Source organism: Coregonus clupeaformis, chromosome 26 (genome assembly GCF_020615455.1).
Source record: "Coregonus clupeaformis isolate EN_2021a chromosome 26, ASM2061545v1, whole genome shotgun sequence".
NCBI classification, from domain to species: domain Eukaryota; kingdom Metazoa; phylum Chordata; class Actinopteri; order Salmoniformes; family Salmonidae; genus Coregonus; species Coregonus clupeaformis.
Window position 1 is genome coordinate 45,550,621 of NC_059217.1, and position 27,993 is coordinate 45,578,613.

Here is a 27,993-nt window from a genome sequence, read left to right on the forward strand (position 1 = left end):
TGGTCTCACAGAATATTCTAGTTTTCAACGGCTTACGCCAGGAAGAGACACACCGTCTGGCATGTTATTGTAAGGATTTCATGAATTTCGTGAATTGTGCTGACATTCTCATCAGGTGCGATGCAGCAGACGTTGACTCCTCACGTGTACTGGGCTCAGCGGCATGAGGACATCTACCTGCGAGTGGAGCTGATTGATGCGCAGGTGAGTGGAGAGAGGACCTGTCACCCGGAGGCAATACATTAACCGCTCACAAATCTGCAGTGGTTTATCTTGCGCGCTATATTCATCACCAGGTTTCCGAAGTTCACATTGGATTGAGAATCGACCCTTTGCATGAGGATTTATCCCTAACGTTGGGTATAGGCCTACTGAAACTTGTGACTGAGTAGGCAATCATTGCGTAATAGCAAATAATAGAATATAAATACAATTGTATGTTTGTGTTTCTGAGAATGATGTGATCCATAATAACTGAGTCACTGTGGTGGGGGGGCAGGTAGCTTAGTGGTTAAGAGCGTTGTGCCAGTAACTGAAAGGTCGCTGGTTCTAATCCCCGAGCTGACTAGGTGAAAAATTAGTTCGATGTGCCCTTGAGCAAGGCACTTAACCCTAATTGCTCCTGTAAGTCGCTCTGGATAAGAGTGTCTGCTAAATGACTCAAATGTAAATGTAAATGTATCCATAATAACTGAGTCACTGTGATGTATCCATAATAACTGAGTCACTGTGGTGTATCCATAATAACTGAGTCACTGTGATGTATCCATATTAACTGAGTCACTGTGGTGTATCCATAATAACTGAGTCACTGTGGTGTATCCATAATAACTGAGTCACTGTGGTGTATCCATATTAACTGAGTCACTGTGGTGTATCCATAATAACTGAGTCACTGTGGTGTATCCATATTAACTGAGTCACTGTGATGTATCCATAATAACTGAGTCACTGTGCAGAGTGTTCGTTATAAGAGGTTTGATGGTCAGGCTGAACTGGAGATCAGAGGAGAGGATGATCCATGCTATCTGGACCACACATACACACACACACATACGCACACGCACACACACACATACGCACGCACACACACACACACAACATTTAATAGAGGTTTGGGATCAAATGATAAGGAACTGTCTTTTGGTATCTGTATTAATTACACATTCATGAATTACCACTAAATGGGATGTTTGCATCAGTCATGCTCTAAATTACCACTAAATGGGATGTTTGCATCAGTCATGCTCTAAATTACCACTAAATGGGATGTTTGCATCAGTCATGCTCTAAAATAGCAATTTCTCTGAACAATGGAGGTTTTGGTTTTCTAGCAGGTGAACGGATTAACAGGTGCAACGCCTGCTGTTCTGGAAGGGATTGGTTTCATGCAAATGAGCACCTTCAATGCTTTTCAATGAAGAAAATGGAATTGGAATTTGGTTTACTTTATGAATTGAAATGGAATTGAGCCCAACCCTGCACAGGAGTCCAGCCGACAGAGGAAATGGACAGCAGGCATAGTCTCTGGATTTATTCCAAACTGAGTGACATGTTTAGAAGGTTGTTACTAAACCATCAGACATAGATGGACAGATCGTTCCAAGACTCATATCCACCTTCAGCTGTGTGAGTGGCTAGCAGGCTTCTTCAGAGGCTAGCAGGCTTCTTCAGAGGCTAGCAGGCTTCTTCAGAGGCTAGCAGGCTTCTTCAGAGACTAGCAGGCTTCTTCAGTGGCTAGCAGGCTTCTTCAGAGAGGCTAGCAGGCTTCTTCAGAGGCTAGCAGGCTTCTTCAGAGAGGCTAGCAGGCTTCTTCAGAGGCTAGCAGGCTTCTTCAGAGAGGCTAGCAGGCTTCTTCAGAGAGGCTAGCAGGCTTCTTCAGAGAGGCTAGCAGGATTCTTCAGAGAGGCTAGCAGGCTTCTTCAGAGAGGCTAGCAGGCTTCTTCAGAGAGGCTAGCAGGCTTCTTCAGAGGCCAGCAGGCTTCTTCAGAGGCTAGCAGGCTTCTTCAGAGAGGCTAGCAGGCTTCTTCAGAGAGGCTAGCAGGCTTCTTCAGAGAGGCTAGCAGGCTTCTTCAGAGGCTAGCAGGCTTCTTCAGAGGCTAGCAGGCTTCTTCAGAGTGGCTAGCAGGCTTCTTCATAGGTGGTAGATAACATCAGTATTGTTTACATCTTATGTTCATGGAGATGGTGGTTGAAGATAGGGTTTCAACATAGCAACACTTCCTCTTCACAGATAGACTAGGGGCTAATAACGAGTCCTGGCTGGTTGCATTTGCATCGACTTGTAAACACTGGTCAGTGAAACTAAGAACACAAACCAGTAGCCTAATATTATTACATTTTAAAAGTACCATTTGCACACCTTCCTTTGAAAATGATTTACCCCTAGAGAGCTCAAGTATCAGCACTTGTATGCACTTTGTGAGAGTCTGATGGGGGCAACTTTAAGTCATAATGTAATCTGTACTGACCTCTCTTCCTTCTCTTGCAGAATCTTGACATCAGCGTACATGATAATGTCCTCCGATTCAGGGGTACGTTTTTCTTTACTACAGTATTTTCCACTAGAAGACACATCTACCACTAGTGCATGGCTTTGAAGCAGGAACGAATGATCCCTTTGTTTTGTTTGTTTCCAGCCCAGGGTCATGGAGCAAGAGGAGAAAATGATTATGAGTTTAGTCTGCCATTTCTTAATGCTGTGAAGACAGAGGTACTGTTTGACTGTGTTTACTAGATGGACTATTCTGAATAATAATAGACTGTGTTTACTAGATGGACTATTCTGAATAATAATAATAGACTGTGTTTACTAGATGGACTATTCTGAATAATAATAGACTGTGTTTACTAGATGGACTATTCTGAATAATAATAATAGACTGTGTTTACTAGATGGACTATTCTGAATAATAATAGACTGTGTTTACTAGATGGACTATTCTGAATAATAATAGACTGTGTTTACTAGATGGACTATTCTGAATAATAATAGACTGTGTTTACTAGATGGACTATTCTGAATAATAATAGACTGTGTTTACTAGATGGACTATTCTGAATAATAATAGACTGTGTTTACTAGATGGACTATTCTGAATAATAATAATAGACTGTGTTTACTAGATGGACTATTCTGAATAATAATAATAGACTGTGTTTACTAGATGGACTATTCTGAATAATAACAATAGACTGTGTTTACTAGATGGACTATTCTGAATAATAATAGACTGTGTTTACTAGATGGACTATTCTGAATAATAATAATAGACTGTGTTTACTAGATGGACTATTCTGAATAATAATAGACTGTGTTTACTAGATGGACTATTCTGAATAATAATAGACTGTGTTTACTAGATGGACTATTCTGAATAATAATAATAGACTGTGTTTACTAGATGGACTATTCTGAATAATAATAGACTGTGTTTACTAGATGGACTATTCTGAATAATAATAGACTGTTCTACTATTCTGAATAATAATAATAGACTGTGTTTACTAGATGGACTATTCTGAATAATAATAGACTGTGTTTACTAGATGGACTATTCTGAATAATAATAATAGACTGTGTTTACTAGATGGACTATTCTGAATAATAATAGACTGTGTTTACTAGATGGACTATTCTGAATAATAATAGACTGTGTTTACTAGATGGACTATCCTGAATAATAATAATAGACTGTGTTTACTAGATGGACTATTCTGAATAATAATAATAGACTGTGTTTACTAGATGGACTATTCTGAATAATAATAGACTGTGTTTACTAGATGGACTATTCTGAATAATAATAGACTGTGTTTACTATTCTGAATAATAATAATAGACTGTGTTTACTAGATGGACTATTCTGAATAATAATAGACTGTGTTTACTAGATGGACTATTCTGAATAATAATAATAGACTGTGTTTACTAGATGGACTATTCTGAATAATAATAGACTGTGTTTACTAGATGGACTATTCTGAATAATAATAATAGACTGTGTTTACTAGATGGACTATTCTGAATAATAATAGACTGTGTTTACTAGATGGACTATTCTGAATAATAATAATAGACTGTGTTTACTAGATGGACTATTCTGAATAATAATAGACTGTGTTTACTAGATGGACTATTCTGAATAATAATAATAGACTGTGTTTACTAGATGGACTATTCTGAATAATAATAGACTGTGTTTACTAGATGGACTATTCTGAATAATAATAATAGACTGTGTTTACTAGATGGACTATCCTGAATAATAATAATAGACTGTGTTTACTAGATGGACTATTCTGAATAATAATAGACTGTGTTTACTAGATGGACTATACTGAATAATAATAGACTGTGTTTACTAGATGGACTATTCTGAATAATAATAATAGACTGTGTTTACTAGATGGACTATTCTGAATAATAATAGACTGTGTTTACTAGATGGACTATTCTGAATAATAATAGACTGTGTTTACTAGATGGACTATTCTGAATAATAATAATAGACTGTGTTTACTAGATGGACTATTCTGAATAATAATAGACTGTGTTTACTAGATGGACTATTCTGAATAATAATAGACTGTGTTTACTAGATGGACTATTCTGAAAATAATAATAGACTGTGTTTACTAGATGGACTATTCTGAATAATAATAATAGACTGTGTTTACTAGATGGACTATTCTGAATAATAATAGACTGTGTTTACTAGATGGACTATTCTGAATAATAATAGACTGTGTTTACTAGATGGACTATTCTGAATAATAATAATAGACTGTGTTTACTAGATGGACTATTCTGAATAATAATAGACTATGTTTACTAGATGGACTATTCTGAATAATAATAGACTGTGTTTACTAGATGGACTATTCTGAATAATAATAGACTGTGTTTACTAGATGGACTATTCTGAAATAATAGACTGTGTTTGGACTATTCTGAATAATAATAATAGACTGTGTTTACTAGATGGACTATTCTGAATAATAATAGACTGTGTTTACTAGATGGACTATTCTGGAAATAATAATAGACTGTGTTTACTAGATGGACTATTCTGAATAATAATAGACATGTTTACTAGATGGACTATTCTGAATAATAAAAATAGACTGTGTTTACTAGATGGACTATTCTGAATAATAATAGACTGTGTTTTCTAGATGGACTATCCTGAATAATAATAGACTGTGTTTGAGGACTATTCTGAATAATAATAGACTGTGTTTACTAGATGGACTATTCTGAATAATAATAGACTGTGTTTACTAGATGGACTATTCTGAATAATAATAATAGACTGTGTTTACTAGATGGACTATTCTGAATAATAATAGACTGTGTTTACTAGATGGACTATTCTGAATAATAATAATAGACTGTGTTTACTAGATGGACTATTCTGAATAATAATAGACTGTGTTTACTAGATGGACTATCCTGAATAATAATAGACTGTGTTTACTAGATGGACTATCCTGAAAATAATAATAGACTGTGTTTACTAGATGGACTATTCTGAATAATAATAGACTGTGTTTACTAGATGGACTATTCTGAATAATAATAGACTGTGTTTACTAGATGGACTATTCTGAATAATAATAGACTGTGTTTACTATTCTGAATAATAATAATAGACTGTGTTTACTAGATGGACTATTCTGAATAATAATAGACTGTGTTTACTAGATGGACTATTCTGAATAATAATAGACTGTGTTTACTAGATGGACTATCCTGAATAATAATAATAGACTGTGTTTACTAGATGGACTATTCTGAATAATAATAATAGACTGTGTTTACTAGATGGACTATTCTGAATAATAATAATAGACTGTGTTTACTAGATGGACTATTCTGAATAATAATAGAATGTGTTTAAGATGGACTATTCTGAATAATAATAATAGACTGTGTTTACTAGATGGACTATCCTGAATAATAATAGACTGTGTTTACTAGATGGACTATTCTGAATAATAATAGACTGTGTTTACTAGATGGACTATACTGAATAATAATAATAGACTGTGTTTACTAGATGGACTATTCTGAATAATAATAATAGACTGTGTTTACTAGATGGACTATTCTGAAATAATAATAGACTGTGTTTACTAGATGGACTATTCTGAATAATAATAGAATGTGTTTACTAGATGGACTATTCTGAATAATAATAATAGACTGTGTTTACTAGATGGACTATCCTGATAATAATAATAGACTGTGTTTACTAGATGGACTATTCTGAATAATAATAGACTGTGTTTACTAGATGGACTATTCTGAATAATAATAATAGACTGTGTTTACTAGATGGACTATTCTGATAATAATAATAGACTATGTTTACTAGATGGACTATTCTGAATAATAATAGACTGTGTTTACTAGATGGACTATTCTGAATAATAATAGACTGTGTTTACTAGATGGACTATTCTGAATAATAATAATAGACTGTGTTTACTAGATGGACTATTCTGAATAATAATAGACTATGTTTACTAGATGGACTATTCTGAATAATAATAGACTGTGTTTACTAGATGGACTATTCTGAATAATAATAGACTGTGTTTACTAGATGGACTATTCTGAATAATAATAGACTGTGTTTAGGACTATTCTGAATAATAATAGACTGTGTTTACTAGATGGACTATTCTGAATAATAATAGACTGTGTTTACTAGATGGACTATTCTGAATAATAATAGACTGTGTTTACTAGATGGACTATTCTGAATAATAATAGACTGTTTACTAGATGGACTATTCTGAATAATAAAAATAGACTGTGTTTACTAGATGGACTATTCTGAATAATAATAGACTGTGTTTTCTAGATGGACTATCCTGAATAATAATAGACTGTGTTTACTAGATGGACTATTCTGAATAATAATAGACTGTGTTTACTAGATGGACTATTCTGAATAATAATAGACTGTGTTTACTAGATGGACTATTCTGAATAATAATAATAGACTGTGTTTACTAGATGGACTATTCTGAATAATAATAGACTGTGTTTACTAGATGGACTATTCTGAATAATAATAATAGACTGTGTTTACTAGATGGACTATTCTGAATAATAATAGACTGTGTTTACTAGATGGACTATTCTGAATAATAATAGACTGTGTTTACTAGATGGACTATCCTGAATAATAATAGACTGTGTTTACTAGATGGACTATTCTGAATAATAATAATAGACTGTGTTTACTAGATGGACTATTCTGAATAATAACAGACTGTGTTTACTAGATGGACTATTCTGAATAATAATAGACTGTGTTTACTAGATGGACTATTCTGAATAATAATAGACTGTGTTTACTAGATGGACTATTCTGAATAATAATAGACTGTGTTTACTAGATGGACTATTCTGAATAATAATAATAGACTGTGTTTACTAGATGGACTATTCTGAATAATAATAGACTGTGTTTACTAGATGGACTATTCTGAATAATAATAGACTGTGTTTACTAGATGGACTATTCTGAATAATAATAGACTGTGTTTACTAGATGGACTATTCTGAATAATAATAATAGACTGTGTTTACTAGATGGACTATTCTGAATAATAATAGACTGTGTTTACTAGATGGACTATTCTGAATAATAATAATAGACTGTGTTTACTAGATGGACTATCCTGAATAATAATAATAGACTGTGTTTACTAGATGGACTATTCTGTAATAATAATAGACTGTGTTTACTAGATGGACTATACTGAATAATAATAATAGACTGTGTTTACTAGATGGACTATTCTGAATAATAATAATAGACTGTGTTTACTAGATGGACTATTCTGAATAATAATAGACTGTGTTTACTAGATGGACTATTCTGAATAATAATAGACTGTGTTTACTAGATGGACTATTCTGAATAATAATAATAGACTGTGTTTACTAGATGGACTATTCTGAATAATAATAGACTATGTTTACTAGATGGACTATTCTGAATAATAATAGACTATGTTTACTAGATGGACTATTCTGAATAATAATAGACTGTGTTTACTAGATGGACTATTCTGAATAATAATAGACTATGTTTACTAGATGGACTATTCTGAATAATAATAGACTGTGTTTACTAGATGGACTATTCTGAATAATAATAGACTGTGTTTACTAGATGGACTATTCTGAATAATAATAATAGACTGTGTTTACTAGATGGACTATTCTGAATAATAATAGACTGTGTTTACTAGATGGACTATTCTGAATAATAATAGACTGTGTTTACTATTCTGAATAATAATAATAGACTGTGTTTACTAGATGGACTATTCTGAATAATAATAGACTGTGTTTACTAGATGGACTATTCTGAATAATAATAGACTGTGTTTACTAGATGGACTATTCTGAATAATAATAGACTGTGTTTCGACTATTCTGAATAATAATAATAGACTGTGTTTACTAGATGGACTATTCTGAATAATAATAGACTGTGTTTACTAGATGGACTATTCTGAATAATAATAGACTGTGTTTACTAGATGGACTATTCTGAAAATAATAATAGACTGTGTTTACTAGATGGACTATTCTGAATAATAATAGACTGTGTTTACTAGATGGACTATTCTGAATAATAATAGACTGTGTTTACTAGATGGACTATCCTGAATAATAATAATAGACTGTGTTTACTAGATGGACTATTCTGAATAATAATAATAGACTGTGTTTACTAGATGGACTATTCTGAATAATAATAGACTGTGTTTACAAGATGGACTATTCTGAATAATAATAGACTGTGTTTACTAGATGGACTATTCTGAATAATAATAGACTGTGTTTACTATTCTGAATAATAATAATAGACTGTGTTTACTAGATGGACTATTCTGAATAATAATAGAATGTGTTTACTAGATGGACTATTCTGAATAATAATAGACTGTGTTTACTAGATGGACTATTCTGAATAATAATAATAGACTGTGTTTACTAGATGGACTATTCTGAATAATAATAGACTGTGTTTACTAGATGGACTATTCTGAATAATAATAATAGACTGTGTTTACTAGATGGACTATTCTGAATAATAATAGACTGTGTTTACTAGATGGACTATTCTGAATAATAATAATAGACTGTGTTTACTAGATGGACTATTCTGAATAATAATAGACTGTGTTTACTAGATGGACTATTCTGAATAATAATAATAGACTGTGTTTACTAGATGGACTATCCTGAATAATAATAATAGACTGTGTTTACTAGATGGACTATTCTGAATAATAATAGACTGTGTTTACTAGATGGACTATACTGAATAATAATAATAGACTGTGTTTACTAGATGGACTATTCTGAATAATAATAGACTGTGTTTACTAGATGGACTATTCTGAATAATAATAGACTGTGTTTACTAGATGGACTATTCTGAATAATAATAATAGACTGTGTTTACTAGATGGACTATTCTGAATAATAATAGACTATGTTTACTAGATGGACTATTCTGAATAATAATAGACTATGTTTACTAGATGGACTATTCTGAATAATAATAGACTGTGTTTACTAGATGGACTATTCTGAATAATAATAGACTATGTTTACTAGATGGACTATTCTGAATAATAATAGACTGTGTTTACTAGATGGACTATTCTGAATAATAATAGACTGTGTTTACTAGACTGGACTATTCTGAATAATAATAATAGACTGTGTTTACTAGATGGACTATTCTTGAATAATAATAGACTATGTTTACTAGATGGACTATTCTGAATAATAATAGACTGTGTTTACTAGATGGACTATTCTGAATAATAATAGACTGTGTTTACTAGATGGACTATTCTGAATAATAATAGACTGTGTTTACTATTCTGAATAATAATAATAGACTGTGTTTACTAGATGGACTATTCTGAATAATAATAGACTGTGTTTACTAGATGGACTATTCTGAATAATAATAGACTGTGTTTACTAGATGGACTATTCTGAATAATAATAGACTGTGTTTACTAGATGGACTATTCTGAATAATAAAAATAGACTGTGTTTACTAGATGGACTATTCTGAATAATAATAGACTGTGTTTTCTAGATGGACTATCCTGAATAATAATAGACTGTGTTTACTAGATGGACTATTCTGAATAATAATAGACCGTGTTTACTAGATGGACTATTCTGAATAATAATAGACTGTGTTTACTAGATGGACTATTCTGAATAATAATAGACTGTGTTTACTAGATGGACTATTCTGAATAATAATAGACTGTGTTTACTAGATGGACTATTCTGAATAATAATAGACTGTTTACTAGATGGACTATTCTGAATAATAATAGACTGTGTTTACTAGACGGACTATTCTGAATAATAATAATAGACTGTGTTTACTAGATGGACTATTCTGAAATAATAGACTGTGTTTACTAGATGGACTATTCTGAATAATAATAATAGACTGTGTTTACTAGATGGACTATTCTGAATAATAATAGACTGTGTTTACTAGATGGACTATTCTGAATAATAATAGACTGTGTTTACTAGATGGACTATTCTGAATAATAATAATAGACTGTGTTTACTAGATGGACTATTCTGAATAATAATAATAGACTGTGTTTACTAGATGGACTATTCTGAATAATAATAATAGACTGTGTTTACTAGATGGACTATTCTGAATAATAATAATAATAGACTGTGTTTACTAGATGGACTATTCTGAATAATAATAATAGACTGTGTTTACTAGATGGACTATTCTGAATAATAATAATAGACTGTGTTTACTAGATGGACTATTCTGAATAATAATAGACTGTGTTTACTAGATGGACTATTCTGAATAATAATAGACTGTTTACTAGATGGACTATTCTGAATAATAATAAACCAGAAGATATTAATGATTACTGAACCATTCATTTAACTCTTTTCATGTCTGCTTTTGCATTTACAATTTACTCATCAGAGCCATTGCTAATGATGTAAATATGTGCATGTATAGAGTACAGTATAATGATGTAGATGTACATGTATAGAGTGCAGTATAATTATGTAGATATGTACAGTGTAGTGATGTAGATATGTACATGTATAGAGTGGTTGTCTCACAGATTAATTTCCATACTAGTATTTGGAAAATGAGCGTGGTTGTTGTAAGCTAATGGATGTGACTGTGTGGTGTGTGTGTGTGTGTGTGGTTGTTGTAAGCTAATAGATGTCGTGTGTTCTCCAGGTGAGTCACAGGTCGACCCAGCGCCAGGTGAACATCACAGTCCGTAAGCAGCTGAGCGGCTGGTGGGACAGACTCACCCTGCAGGAGAAGAAACCTCTGTTCCTGGCTCCTGACTTCGACCGCTGGATGGACGAGTCTGACCTTTGAGATGGAGCTACGGGAGAAGGTAACGTCCTGTACTATTCATGTTATTACAGCGGATACAGCTCATTAATGAGAGAGTGAGACAACACCAGCTCTGCCTGTCTGTCTCTACGGTGGGGGAAGAGCATCAAGCATAGCACATTGTGACAGTGATAATTTCATATTTATATGTTATATTATTTATTTATAACAATATATTACATATTTGCTGTGTATATATATTAATTGTGTATTCTGTGGTAACTTTTTCAGGAGGAGAAAAAGATCCGACTGAACATGGAGTCAAGGGTGCCAGAGGACTGTGAGTATAAAAAACTGTATTTAACAAGTTGAAGGCTGCCAGAGGACTGAGAGTTTAAAAACTGTATTTAACAAGTTGAAGGCTGCCAGAGGACTGTGAGTTTAAAAAACGGTATTTAACAAGTTGAAGGCTGCTGAGAGGACTGTGAGTTTAAAAAACGGTATTTAACAAGTTGAAGGCTGCCAGGGGGACTGTGGAGATATAAAAACTGTATTTAACAAGTTGAAGGCTGCCAGAGGACTGTGAGTTTAAAAAACGGTATTTAACAAGTTGAAGGCTGCCAGGGGACTGTGAGTATAAAAAACTGTATTTAACAAGTTGAAGGCTGCCAGAGGACTGTGAGTATAAAAAACGGTATTTAACAAGTTGAAGGCTGCCAGAGGACTGTGAGTTTAAAAAACGGTATTTAACAAGTTGGAAGGCTGCCAGAGGACTGTGAGTTTAAAAAAACAGTATTTAACAAGTTGAAGGGGCTGCCAGAGGACTGTGAGTTTAAAAAACGGTATTTAACAAGTTGAAGGCTGCCAGAGGACTGTGAGTTTAAAAAACGGTATTTAACAAGTTGAAGGCTGCCAGAGGACTGTGAGTTTAAAAAACGGTATTTAACAAGTTGAAGGCTGCCAGAGGACTGTGAGTATAAAAAACGGTATTTAACAAGTTGAAGGCTGCCAGAGGACTGTGAGTATAAAAAACGGTATTTAACAAGTTGAAGGCTGCCAGAGGACTGTGAGTATAAAAAACGGTATTTAACAAGTTGAAGGCTGCCAGAGGACTGTGAGTATAAAAAACGGTATTTAACAAGTTGAGGACTGTGAGTATAAAAAACGGTATTTAACAAGTTGAAGGCTGCCCAGAGGACTGTGAGTATAAAAAACTGTATTTAACAAGTTGAAGGCTGCCAGGGGACTGTGAGTACTAAAAAACGGTATTTAACAAGTTGAAGGCTGCCAGAGGACTGTGAGTATAAAACGGTATTTAACAAGTTGAAGGCTGCCAGAGGACTGTGAGTATAAAAACGGTATTTAACAAGTTGAAGGCTGCCAGAGGACTGTGAGTATAAAAAACTGTATTTAACAAGTTGAAGGCTGCCAGAGGACTGTGAGTATAAAAAACTGTATTTAACAAGTTGAAGGATGCCAGAGGACTGTGAGTATAAAAAACGGTATTTAACAAGTTGAAGGCTGCCAGAGGACTGTGAGTATAAAAAACTGTATTTAACAAGTTGAAGGCTGCCAGAGGACTGTGAGTATAAAAAACTGTATTTAACAAGTTGAAGGCTGCCAGAGGACTGTGAGTATAAAAACGGTATTTAACAAGTTGAAGGCTGCAGAGGACTGTGAGTATAAAAAACGGTATTTAACAAGTTGAAGGCTGCCAGAGGACTGTGAGTATAAAAACTGTATTTAACAAGTTGAAGGCTGCCAGAGGACTGTGAGTATAAAAAACGGTATTTAACAAGTTGAAGGCTGCCAGAGGACTGTGAGTATAAAAACGGTTATTTAACAAGTTGAAGGCTGCCAGAGGACTGTGAGTATAAAAAACAGTATTTAACAAGTTGAAGGCTGCCAGAGGACTGTGAGTATAAAAAACTGTATTTAACAAGTTGAAGGCTGCCAGAGGACTGTGAGTATAAAAACGGTATTTAACAAGTTGAAGGCTGCCAGGGGACTGTGAGTATAAAAAACGGTATTTAACAAGTTGAAGGCTGCCAGAGGACTGTGAGTATAATAAACTGTATTTAACAAGTTGAGGACTGTGAGTATAAAAAACGGTATTTAACAAGTTGAAGGCTGCCAGAGGACTGTGAGTATAAAAAACGGTATTTAACAAGTTGAGGACTGTGAGTATAAAAAACAGTATTTAACAAGTTGAAGGCTGCCAGAGGACTGTGAGTATAAAAAACGGTATTTAACAAGTTGAAGGCTGCCAGAGGACTGTGAGAGTATAATAAACTGTATTTAACAAGTTGAAGGCTGCCAGAGGACTGTGAGTATAAAAAAGCGGTATTTAACAAGTTGAGGACTGTGAGTATAAAAAACTGTATTTAACAAGTTGGAAGGCTGCCAGAGGACTGTGAGTATAAAAACTGTATTTAACAAGTTGAAGGCTGCCAGGGGACTGTGAGTATAAAAAACGGTATTTAACAAGTTGAAGGCTGCCAGAGGACTGTGAGTATAAAAACGGTTTTAACAAGTTGAAGGCTGCCAGAGGACTGTGAGTATAAAAAACGGTATTTAACAAGTTGAAGGCTGCCAGGGGACTGTGAGTATAAAAAACGGTATTTAACAAGTTGAAGGCTGCCAGAGGACTGTGAGTATAAAAAACGGTATTTAACAAGTTGAAGGCTGCCAGAGGACTGTGAGTATAACATGCTTCTTTGGAAGAAATGTTCAAGGGCAGAGAATGTGACATGTGACCTATGTTGTGAATGTGTTCCCAGCGTTCATCACTCTGAAGAAAGGTTTTCTGTTCACCTATAACCTGGTTCAGTTCTTGGGCTTCTCCTGGATCTTTGTCAACATGACCATCAGACTCATTGTACTGGGACAAGGTGAATCACTTCAGTTAGACTCTTTATACTGGGACAAGGTGAATCACTTCAGTCAGACTCTTTATACTGGGACAAGGTGAATCACTTCAGTCAGACTCTTTATACTGGGACAAGGTGAATCACTTCAGTTAGACATGACCGTCAGACTCTTTATACTGGGACAAGGTGAATCACTTCAGTCAGACTCTTTATACTGGGACAAGGTGAATCCTTAGTCAGACTCTTTATACTGGGACAAGGTGAATCACTTCAGTTAGACATGACCGTCAGACTCTTTATACTGGGACAAGGTGAATCACCTTCAGTTAAGCATGACCATCAGACTCTTTATCTGGGACAAGGTGAATCACTTCAGTTAGACATGACCATCAGATTCTTTATACTGGGACAAGGTGAATCACTTCAGTCAGACTCTTTATACTGGGACAAGGTGAATCACTTCAGTCAGACTCTTTATACTGGGACAAGGTGAATCACTTCAGTCAGACTCTTTATACTGGGTGCAAGTCTAGCTGCTCTGATAAGGAGTTTGCAATGTGAGAGAAACTAACTGGCAACCCAGGTTATTATTGTTCAGAAAGAAATCTTAAGACAACTGTAAATTGTAAACTCTGTGTTGCAGTGAAAAACACGGCATGACATATTTTCAACTGTTCTCTCCTTTCAGATTCTCTCTATGACACATTCTACACCATCTCGGACGTGATGTTTTTCTGCCAAATATTAGCCAGTGTAGAAGTGCTCAACGCTATGTTTGGAGTGGTCGAGACTGCGGTGGTTCCTGCTTTCATACAGGTGCTGTCCTGTGTTCAGGGACACTACTTTGAATCTAACCATTTTCATTTCAACACCGGCTGTGTCTTGGAACACAGGCAGTCATCATACTCCGCAATACTTTCCCCTTTAAGTATCTAGAAGCATTTTATAATGGCTTATTCATTAAATTGTTATTAGGTGTTACTAAAGTTTTGTTGTTTAAAAAAAATAAATTATACAATTATTTTCCTAACATTCTATACAATTGTATTTTTGTAAAACAATATTCTGTGTACTGTGGAGTACACGTCTGTCTGTCAGTCTGTCTGGTGTTTGTGACTCTGTGTACTGGGGAGTACACATCTGTCTGTCAGTCCTGTCTGGTGTTTGTGTGACTCTGTGTACTGTGGAGTACACGTCTGTCTGTCAGTCTGTGTACTGTGGTGTTCTTCATTTCCAGGTGGTTGGTAGGAACTTCATCCTCTTCATCATCTTCGGCAGCCTGGATGAGATGCACAACAAAGCAGTGGTTTCTTCGTCTTCTACCTCTGGAGCTCTATAGAGATGTTAGGTGGGTATATTACTGTCTTCTACCTCTCCTGGAGCGCTATAGAGATGTTTAGGTGGGTATATTACTGTCTTCTACCTCTGGAGCTCTATGAGATGTTTAGGTGGGTATATTACTGTCTTCTACCTCTGGAGCGCTATAGAGATGTTTAGGTGGGTATATTACTGTCTCTTCTACCTCTGGGCGCTATAGAGATGTTTTAGGTGGGTATATTACTGTCTTCTACCCTCTGGAGCGCTATAGAGATGTTTAGGTGGGTATATTACTGTCTTCCTACCTCTGGAGCGCTATAGAGATGTTTAGGTGGGTATATTACTGTCTTCTACCTCTGGAGCGCTGTAGAGATGTTAAGCCAGTGGGTATATTACTGTCTTCTACCTCTGGAGCGCTATAGAGATGTTTAGGTGGGTATATTACTGTCTTCTACCTCTGGAGCGCTGTAGAGATGTTTAGGTGGGGTATATTACTGTCTTCTACCTCTGAGCGCTATAGAGATGTTTAGGTGGGTATATTGCTGTGTCTTCTACCTCTGGAGGAGCTATAGAGATGTTTAGGTGGGTATATTACTGTCTTCTACCTCTGGAGCGCTATAGAGATGTTTAGGTGGGTATATTACTGTCTTCTACCTCTGGAGCGCTATAGAGATGTTTAGGTGGGTATATTACTGTCTTCTACCTCTGGAGCGCTATAGAGATGTTTAGGTGGGTATATTACTGTCTTCTACCTCTGGGCGCTATAGAGATGTTTAGGTGGGTATATTACTGTCTTCTACCTCTGGAGCGCTATAGAGATGTTTAGGTGGGTATATTAATGTCTTCTACCTCTGGAGCGCTATAGAGATGTTTAGGTGGGTATATTACTGTCTTCTACCTCTGGAGCGCTATAGAGTGTTTAAGCGGTGGGTATATTACTGTCTTCTACCTCCTGAGCTCTATAGAGATGTTTAGGTGGGTATATTACTGTCTTCTACCTCTGGAGCGCTAGTAGAGATGTTTAGGTGGGTATATTACTGTCTTCTACCTCTGGAGCTCTATAGAGATGTTAAGTGGGTATATTACTGTCTTCTACCCCTGGAGCGCTATAGAGATGTTTAGGTGGGTATATTACTGTCTTCCTACCTCTGGAGCGCTGTAGAGATGTTTAGGTGGGTATATTACTGTCTTCTACCTCTGGAGCTATAGAGATGTTTAGTGGGTATTATAAGCCTACTGCACATAAAGGGTCATTCATGCTGACTGTGTGTTGCATGGATGTGGAAGCAAAATGGCCGATCATCAAGAAGCTTCCTCAGCAGAGTTAGTAATGTGTAAGATCATGATGGCATTATCTGTCCACAGTTTCCTCTGTAGATGTTAGCCTGGTTTATAACACGACACTGCCACAGATCTGTGGTTTACTTTATGTCTTCAGAAGGTTCTTGAACTAGAGACGCCATTCTTTCCAATTAAAATACACTCCTCCCCCCAGGTATCCGTTCTACATGCTGGGTTGTATCGACACAGAATGGAAGACGATCACCTGGCTGAGGTATACCATCTGGATACCCCCTTACCCTCTGGGGGTGCTGGCTGAAGGTGAGTTAGTTCACCTTTACTTCCCAAAGGGGTGTATATAATATTAAGGCTAGGTAATAGGAAGCCTGAAGAATGGACAGAATACCTGGGTAACACTTTACTCAACAGTTATCTCTCTCTCCTCCCCCCCTACCTCTCCAGCGGTTGCAGTGGTCCAGTCCATCTCAGTGTTTGACCAGAGCAGACTGTTCAGTATCCCTCTACCAAAGCCCTGGGCCTGGGCTCCTCTGTCAGCTTCTCCTATGTCCTCTATATCTATCTACCTCTCATGGTCACTTCGGTAAGAGACTGTTCTATGTCCTCTATATCTATCTACCTCTCATGGTCATCAGTAAGAGACTATTCAATGTCCTCTATATCTATCTACCTCTCATAGTCATCAGTAAGAGACTGTTCTATGTCCTCTATATCTATCTACCTCTCATGGTCATCAGTAAGAGACTGTCCTATGTCCTCTATATCTATCTACCTCTCATGGTCATCGGTGAGAGACTGTTCTATGTCCTCTATATCTATCTACTCCTCTCATGGTCATCAGTAAGAGACTGTTCTATGTCCTCTATATCTATCTACCTCTCATGGTCATCAGTAAGAGTCTGTTTATGTCCTCTATATCTCTCTACCTCTCATGGTCATCAGTAAGAGACTGTTCTATGTCCTCTATATCTATCTACCTCTCATGGTCATCAGTAAGAGACTGTTCTATGTCCTCTATATCTATCTACCTCTCATGGTCATCAGTAAGAGACTGTTCTATGTCCTCTACAGTGGGGAAAAAAGTATTTAGTCAGCCACCAATTGTGCAAGTTCTCCAACTTAAAAAGATGAGAGAGGCCTGTAATTTTCATCATAGGTACATGTCAACTATGACAGACAAAACGAGAAAAAAATTCCAGAAAATCACATTGTAGGATTTTTTAATGAATTTATTTGCAAATTATGGTGGAAAATAAGTATTTGGTCAATAAACTAAAGTTTCTCAATACTTTGTTAAATACCCTTTGTTGGCAATGACACAGGTCAAACGTTTTCTGTAAGTCTTCACAAGGTTTTCACACACTGTTGCTGGTATTTTGGCCCATTCCTCCATGCAGATCTCCTCTAGAGCAGTGATGTTTTGGGGCTGTCGCTGGGCAACACAGACTTTCAACTCCCTCCAAAGATTTTCTATGGGGTTGAGATTTGGAGACTGGCTAGGCCATCCAGGACCTTGAAATGCTTCTACGAAGCCACTCTTCGTTGCCCGGGCGGTGTGTTTGGGATCATTGTCATGCTGAAAGACCCAGCCACGTTTCATCTTCAATGCCCTCTTGCTGATGGAAGGAGGTTTTCACTCAAAATCTCACGATACATGGCCCCATTCATTCTTTCCTTTACGGATCAGTCGTCCTGGTCCCTTTGCAGAAAAACAGCCCAAAGCATGATGTTTCCACCCCCATGCTTCACAGTAGGTATGGTGTTCTTTGGATGCAACTCAGCATTCTTTGTCCTCCAAACACGGCGGAGTTGAGATTTTACCAAAAAGTTCTATTTTGGTTTCATCTGACCATATGACATTCTCCCAATCCTCTTCTGGATCATCCAAATGCACTCTAGCAAACTTCAGACGGGCCTGGACATGTACTGGCTTAAGCAGGGGGACACGTCTGGCACTGCAGGATTTGAGTCCCTGGCGGCGAGTGTTACTGATGGTAGGCTTTGTTACTTTGGTCCCAGCTCTCTGCAGGTCATTCACTAGGTCCCCCCGTGTGGTTCTGGGATTTTTGCTCACCGTTCTTGTGATCATTTTGACCCCACGGGGTGAGATCTTGCGTGGAGCCCCCAGATCGAGGGAGATTATCAGTGGTCTTGTATGTCTTCCATTTCTAATAATTGCTCCCACAGTTGATTTCTTCAAACCAAGCTGCTTACCTATTGCAGATTCAGTCTTCCCAGCCTGGTGCAGGTCTACAATTTTGTTTCTGGTGTCCTTTGACAGCTCTTTGGTCTTGGCCATAGTGGAGTTTGGAGTGTGACTGTTTGAGGTTGTGGACAGGTGTCTTTTATACTGATAACAAGTTCAAACAGGTGCCATTAATACAGGTAACGAGTGGAGGACAGAGGAGCCTCTTAAAGAAGAAGTTACAGGTCTGTGAGAGCCAGAAATCTTGCTTGTTTGTAGGTTCCACCATAATTTGCAAATAAATTCATTAAAAATCCTACAATGTGATTTTCTGGATTTTTTCTTCTCAATTTGTTTGTCATAGTTGACGTGTACCTATGATGAAAATTACAGGCCTCTCTCATCTTTTTAAGTGGGAGAACTTGCACAATTGGTGGCTGACTAAATACTTTTTTCCCCCACTGTATATCTATCTACCTCTCATGGTCATCAGTAGAGAGACTGTTCTATGTCCTCTATATCTATCTACCTCTCATGGTCATCAGTAAGAGACTGTTCTATGTCCTCTATATCTATCTACCTCTCATGGTCATCAGTAAGAGACTGTTCTATGTCCTCTATATCTATCTACCTCTCATGGTCATCGGTAAAGAGACTGTTCTATGTCCTCTATATCTATCTACCTCTCATGGTCATCGGTAGAGACTGTTCTATGTCCTCTATATCTATCTACCTCTCATGGTCATCGGTAGAGACTGTTCTATGTCCTCTATATCTATCTACCTCTCATGGTCATCAGTAAGAGACTGTTCTATGTCCTCTATATCTATCTACCTCTCATGGTCATCGGTAAGAGACTGTTCAATGTCCTCTATATCTATCTACCTCTCATGGTCATCAGTAAGAGACTGTTCTATGTCCTCTATATCTATCTACCTCTCATGGTCATCAGTAAGAGACTGTTCTATGTCCTCTATATCTATCTACCTCTCATGGTCATCGGTAAGAGACTGTTCTATGTCCTCTATATCTATCTACCTCTCATGGTCATCGGTAAGAGTCTGTTCTATGTCCTCTATATCTATCTACCTCTCATGGTCATCAGTAAGAGACTGTTCTATGTCCTCTATATCTGTCTACCTCTCATGGTCATCAGTAAGAGACTGTTCTATGTCCTCTATATCTATCTACCTCTCATGGTCATCAGTAAGAGACTGTTCTATGTCCTCTATATCTATCTACCTCTCATGGTCATCAGTAAGAGACTGTTCTATGTCCTCTATATCTATCTACCTCTCATGGTCATCGGTAAGAGACTGTTCTATGTCCTCTATATCTATCTACCTCTCATGGTCATCAGTAAGAGACTGTTCAATGTCCTCTATATCTATCTACCTCTCATGGTCATCAGTAAGAGACTGTTCTATGTCCTCTACAGTGGGGGAAAAAAGTATTTAGTCAGCCACCAATTGTGCAAGTTCTCCAACTTAAAAAAGATGAGAGAGGCCTGTAATTTTCATCATAGGTACATGTCAACTATGACAGACAAAAACGATAAAAAAATTCCAGAAAATCACATTGTAGGATTTTTTAATGAATTTATTTGCAAATTATGGTGGAAAATAAGTATTTGGTCAATAACAAAAGTTTCTCAATACTTTGTTAAATACCCTTTGTTGGCAATGACAGGTCAAACGTTTTCTGTAAGTCTTCACAAGGTTTTCACACACTGTTGCTGGTATTTTGGCCCATTCCCTCCATGCAGATCTCCTCTAGAGCAGTGATGTTTTGGGGCTGTCGCTGGGCAACACAGACTTTCAACTCCCTCCAAAGATTTTCTATGGGGTTGAGATTTGGAGACTGGCTAGGACACTCCAGGACCTTGAAATGCTTCTTACGAAGCCACTCCTTCGTTGCCCGGGCGGTGTGTTTGGGATCATTGTCATGCTGAAAGACCCAGCCACGTTTCATCTTCAATGCCCTTGCTGATGGAAGGAGGTTTTCACTCAAAATCTCACGATACATGGCCCCATTCATTCTTTCCTTTACACGGATCAGTCGTCCTGGTCCCTTTGCAGAAAAAACAGCCCCAAAGCATGATGTTTCCACCCCCATGCTTCACAGTAGGTATGGTGTTCTTTGGATGCAACTCAGCATTCTTTGTCCTCCAAACACGGCGAGTTGAGATTTTACCAAAAAGTTCTATTTTGGTTTCATCTGACCATATGACATTCTCCCCAATCCTCTTCTGGATCATCCAAATGCACTCTAGCAAACTTCAGACGGGCCTGGACATGTACTGGCTTAAGCAGGGGGACACGTCTTGCACTGCAGGATTTGAGTCCCTGGCGGCGTAGTGTGTTACTGATGGTAGGCTTTGTTACTTTGGTCCCAGCTCTCTGCAGGTCATTCACTATGTCCCCCTGTGTGGTTCTGGGATTTTTGCTCACACGTTCTTGTGATCATTTTGACCCCACGGGGTGAGATCTTGCGTGGAGCCCCAGATCGAGGGAGATTATCAGTGGTCTTGTATGTCTTCCATTTTCTAATAATTGCTCCCACAGTTGATTTCTTCAAACCAAGCTGCTTACCTATTGCAGATTCAGTCTTCCCAGCCTGGTGCAGGTCTACAATTTTGTTTCTGGTGTCCTTTGACAGCTCTTTGGTCTTGGCCATAGTGGAGTTTGGAGTGTGACTGTTTGAGGTTGTGGACAGGTGTCTTTTATACTGATAACAAGTTCAAACAGGTGCCATTAATACAGGTAACGCAGTGGAGGACAGAGGAGCCTCTTAAAGAAGAAGTTACAGGTCTGTGAGAGCCAGAAATCTTGCTTGTTTGTAGGTTCCACCATAATTTGCAAATAAAATCATTAAAAATCCTACAATGTGATTTTCTGGATTTTTTTTTCTCAATTTGTCTGTCATAGTTGACGTGTACCTATGATGAAAATTACAGGCCTCTCATCTTTTTTAAGTGGGAGAACTTGCACAATTGGTGGCTGACTAAATACTTTTTTCCCCCCACTGTATATCTATCTACCTCTCATGGTCATCAGTAAGAGACTGTTCTATGTCCTCTATATCTATCTACCTCTCATGGTCATCAGTAAGAGACTGTTCTATGTCCTCTATATCTATCTACCTCTCATGGTCATCGGTAAGAGACTGTTCTATGTCCTCTATATCTATCTACCTCTCATGGTCATCGGTAAGAGACTGTTCTATGTCCTCTATATCTATCTACCTCTCATGGTCATCAGTAAGAGACTGTTCAATGTCCCTCTATATCTATCTACCTCTCATGGTCATCAGTAAGAGACTGTTCTATGTCCTCTATATCTATCTACCTCTCATGGTCATCAGTAAGAGACTGTTCTATGTCCTCTATATCTATCTACCTCTCATGGTCATCAGTAAGAGACTGTTCTATGTCCTCTATATCTATCTACCTCTCATGGTCATCAGTAAGAGACTGTTCTATGTCCTCTATATCTATCTACCTCTCATGGTCATCGGTAAGAGACTGTTCTATGTCCTCTATATCTATCTACCTCTCATGGTCATCAGTAAGAGACTGTTCAATGTCCTCTATATCTATCTACCTCTCATGGTCATCAGTAAGAGACTGTTCTATGTCCTCTATATCTATCTACCTCTCATGGTCATCGGTAAGAGTCTGTTCTATGTCCTCTATATCTATCTACCTCTCATGGTCATCGGTAAGAGACTGTTCTATGTCCTCTATATCTATCTACCTCTCATGGTCATCAGTAAGAGACTGTTCTATGTCCTCTACAGTGGGGGAAAAAAGTATTTAGTCAGCCACCAATTGTGCAAGTTCTCCAACTTAAAAAGATGAGAGAGGCCTGTAATTTTCATCATAGGTACATGTCAACTATGACAGACAAAACGATAAAAAAATTCCAGAAAATCACATTGTAGGATTTTTAATGAATTTATTTGCAAATTATGGTGGAAAATAAGTATTTGGTCAATAACAAAAGTTTCTCAATACTTTGTTAAATACCCTTTGTTGGCAATGACAGGTCAAACGTTTTCTGTAAGTCTTCACAAGGTTTTCACACACTGTTGCTGGTAATTTGGCCCATTCCTCCATGCAGATCTCCTCTAGAGCAGTGATGTTTTGGGGCTGTCGCTGGGCAACACAGACTTTCAACTCCCTCCAAAGATTTTCTATGGGGTTGAGATTTGGAGACTGGCTAGGCCACTCCAGGACCTTGAAATGCTTCTTACGAAGCCACTCCTTCGTTGCCCGGGCGGTGTGTTTGGGATCATTGTCATGCTGAAAGACCCAGCCACGTTTCATCTTCAATGCCCTTGCTGATGGAAGGAGGTTTTCACTCAAAATCTCACGATACATGGCCCCATTCATTCTTTCCTTTACACGGATCAGTCGTCCTGGTCCCTTTGCAGAAAAACAGCCCCAAAGCATGATGTTTCCACCCCCATGCTTCACAGTAGGTATGGTGTTCTTTGGATGCAACTCAGCATTCTTTTGTCCTCCAAACACGGCGAGTTGAGATTTTACCAAAAAGTTCTATTTTGGTTTCATCTGACCATATGACATTCTCCCAATCCTCTTCTGGATCATCCAAATGCACTCTAGCAAACTTCAGACGGGCCTGGACATGTACTGGCTTAAGCAGGGGGACACGTCTTGCACTGCAGGATTTGAGTTCCTGGCGGCGTAGTGTGTTACTGATGGTAGGCTTTGTTACTTTGGTCCCAGCTCTCTGCAGGTCATTCACTAGGTCCCCGTGTGGTTCTGGGATTTTTGCTCACCGTTCTTGTGATCATTTTGACCCTTACGGGGTGAGATCTTGCGTGGAGCCCCAGATCGAGGGAGATTATCAGTGGTCTTGTATGTCTTCCATTTCCTAATAATTGCTCCCACAGTTGATTTCTTAAAACCAAGCTGCTTACCTATTGCAGATTCAGTCTTCCCAGCCTGGTGCAGGTCTACAATTTTGTTTCTGGTGTCCTTTGACAGCTCTTTGGTCTTGGCCATAGTGGAGTTTGGAGTGTGACTGTTTGAGGTTGTGGACAGGTGTCTTTTATACTGATAACAAGTTCAAACAGGGTGCCATTAATACAGGTAACAGTGGAGGACAGAGGAGCCTCTTAAAGAAGAAGTTACAGGTCTGTGAGAGCCAGAAATCTTGCTTGTTTGTAGGTTCCACCATAATTTGCAAATAAAATCATTAAAAATCCTACAATGTGATTTTCTGGATTTTTTTTTCTCAATTTGTCTGTCATAGTTGACGTGTACCTATGATGAAAATTACAGGCCTCTCTCATCTTTTTAAGTGGGAGAACTTGCACAATTGGTGGCTGACTAAATACTTTTTTCCCCCACTGTATATCTATCTACCTCTCATGGTCATCAGTAAGAGACTGTTCTATGTCCTCTATATCTATCTACCTCTCATGGTCATCAGTAAGAGACTGTTCTATGTCCTCTATATCTATCTACCTCTCATGGTCATCGGTAAGAGACTGTTCTATGTCCTCTATATCTATCTACCTCTCATGGTCATCGGTAAGAGACTGTTCTATGTCCTCTATATCTATCTACCTCTCATGGTCATCAGTAAGAGACTGTTCAATGTCCTCTATATCTATCTACCTCTCATGGTCATCAGTAAGAGACTGTTCTATGTCCTCCATATCTATCTACCTCTCATGGTCATCGGTAAGAGACTGTTCTATGTCCTCTATATCTATCTACCTCTCATGGTCATCGGTAAGAGACTGTTCTATGTCCTCTATATCTATCTACCTCTCATGGTCATCAGTAAGAGACTGTTCTATGTCCTCTATATCTATCTACCTCTCATGGTCATCAGTAAGAGACTGTTCTATGTCCTCTATATCTATCTACCTCTCATGGTCATCAGTAAGAGACTGTTCTATGTCCTCTATATCTATCTACCTCTCATGGTCATCAGTAAGAGACTGTTCTATGTCCTCTATATCTATCTACCTCTCATGGTCATCAGTAAGAGACTGTTCTATGTCCTCTATATCTATCTACCTCTCATGGTCATCAGTAAGAGACTGTTCTATGTCCTCTATATCTATCTACCTCTCATGGTCATCAGTAAGAGACTGTTCTATGTCCTCTATATCTATCTACCTCTCATGGTCATCAGTAAGAGACTGTTCTATGTCCTCTATATCTATCTACCTCTCATGGTCATCGGTAAGAGACTGTTCTATGTCCTCTATATCTATCTACCTCTCATGGTCATCGGTAAGAGACTGTTCTATGTCCTCTATATCTATCTACCTCTCATGGTCATCGGTAAGAGACTGTTCTATGTCCTCTATATCTATCTACCTCTCATGGTCATCGGTAAGAGACTGTTCTATGTCCTCTATATCTATCTACCTCTCATGGTCATCGGTAAGAGACTGTTCTATGTCCTCTATATCTATCTACCTCTCATGGTCATCAGTAAGAGACTGTTCTATGTCCTCTATATCTATCTACCTCTCATGGTCATCGGTAAGAGACTGTTCTATGTCCTCTATATCTATCTACCTCTCATGGTCATCAGTAAGAGACTGTTCTATGTCCTCTATATCTATGTCAACCATATTCATGTAAAATGTCTCCACACCTGTACACTATGGAGGACTAAAAGTGCCACAATTAAATAAATAAATACACCATTAAATAATTACTTAAATGTGTCATTAATTAATTCAAATTAGAATTAAATACATAAATGTGTAATTAAATGTATCATTAATTAATTCAAATACCGATTCATTTTATGTAAAATACATATATAATTATTTCACTATTTACATTTACATTTCATGATCCTGCATTGCAGTGATTCATGAATTACTTAAAACTGTCAAACTGACCCATCAAAGTCAGTGGGCGGGGCTAACGCGAATCTAGTCTGATCCATTGCTTTGGTCTGAAGTAGAGGTAGGCCAACCTGGATAGAGACAATGGAGGATCTCCGTGAACTTTCCAGGGAGTTGGTTAGAGACATTTTAAACTTAGCAGAGGATGTAGAAGCAGGACCTGCTGACATTATCCGGAATTGATTTGTCTTGGCTTGATGCAGAGGGTAACCAATCAGGCGTTAGGTTCCGCCTACCAACTTTTGATGGGTCAGTTTGACAGTTTTAAGTAATTCAGGAAGCACTCCAACGCAGGACCATGAAATGTAAATGTAAATAGTGAAATTATTGTATATGTATTTTACATAAAATGAATCGGTATTTGAATTAATTAATGACACATTTAATAACACATTTATGTATTTAATTCTAATTTTAATTAATTAATGACACATTTAAGTAATTATTTAATGGTGTATTTATTTATTTAATTGTGGCACTTTTAGTCCTCCATAGTACACACGGTGTAATTACTATTTGTAACAACGTTGAGGTGTCCATCTTTAAAGGCTGTGTACATATGACAACATTATGACAATAATTTTTATGACACCTCATAGGCCATACCCCCACATATAAAGATGGACACCTCATAGGCCACACCCCCATATATAAAGATGGACACCTCATAGGCCACACCCCCATATATAAAGATGGATACCTCATAGGCCACACCCCCATATATAAGACTGGACACCTCATAGGCCACACCCCCATATATATAGATGGACACCTCATAGGCCACACCCCCATATATAAAGATGGACACCTTATAGGCCACACCCCCATATATAAAGATGGATACCTCTAGGCCACACCCCCATATATAAAGATGGACACCTCATAGGCCACACCCCCATATATAAAGATGGACACCTCATAGGCCACACCCCCATATATAAAGATGGACACCTCATAGGCCACACCCCCATATATAAAGATGGACACCTCATAGGCCACACCCCCATATATAAAGATGGATACCTCATAGGCCACACCCCACATATAAGATGGACACCTCATAGGCCACACCCCATATATAAAGATGGACACCTCATAGGCCACACCCCCATATATAAAGATGGACACCTCATAGGCCACACCCCCATATATAAAGATGGACACCTCATAGGCCACACCCCCATATATAAAGATGGACCTCATAGGCCACACCCCCATATATAAAGATGGACCTCATAGGCCACACCCCCCATATATAAAGATGGACCTCATAGGCCACACCCCCATATATAAAGATGGACCTCATAGGCCACACCCCCATATATAAAGATGGACACCTCATAGGCCACACCCCCATATATAAAGATGGACACCTCATAGGCCACACCCCCATATATAAAGATGGACACCTCATAGGCCACACCCCCATATATAAAGATGGATACCTCATAGGCCACACCCCCATATATAAGATGGACACCTCATAGGCCACACCCCCCATATATAAAGATGGACACCTCATAGGCCACACCCCATATATAAAGATGGACACCTCATAGGCCACACCCCCATATATAAAGATGGACACCTCATAGGCCACACCCCCATATATAAAGATGGACCTCATAGGCCACACCCCCATATATAAAGATGGACACCTCATAGGCCACACCCCCATATATAAAGATGGACACCTCATAGGCCACACCCCCATATATAAAGATGGACACCTCATAGGCCACACCCCCATATATAAAGATGGACACCTCATAGGCCACACCCCCATATATAAAGTCTGTTGTGTTGCAGGGCTCCTCATCAACGTCCGCCACCTGTACAAGCAGAGGAAGAAGAGGTTCCGGACCAAGAAGAGGAAATCTAACTGAGATCTTTTTGACCTTTGATCTCCAACAACACCTCTGCTGCCTATCTGTTCCCATCGGTCTCATTTAGTGACATCATCTCAACTAGGGTGACAAAATTCTGGCAACTTTCCCAGAAGTCCCAGTTA

General features: G+C 37.8%; 1 protein-coding gene across 1 annotated transcript; it reads left to right on the forward strand.

Moving 5' to 3' along the window:
- The first annotated feature begins 7 nt into the window (after window positions 1–7).
- LOC121540859 (very-long-chain (3R)-3-hydroxyacyl-CoA dehydratase) lies at window positions 8–27,993 on the forward strand. Its single transcript, XM_045207644.1, is given in 16 exon segments — window positions 8–204; window positions 2,492–2,534; window positions 2,640–2,713; window positions 11,304–11,447; window positions 11,449–11,469; window positions 11,700–11,748; window positions 14,189–14,299; window positions 14,967–15,094; window positions 15,516–15,588; window positions 15,736–15,775; window positions 17,091–17,197; window positions 17,339–17,406; window positions 17,409–17,477; window positions 19,832–20,387; window positions 22,114–22,236; window positions 27,792–27,993. Coding segments are annotated over 16 exon segments (1,767 nt in total). The 5' UTR covers window positions 8–120; the 3' UTR covers window positions 27,869–27,993.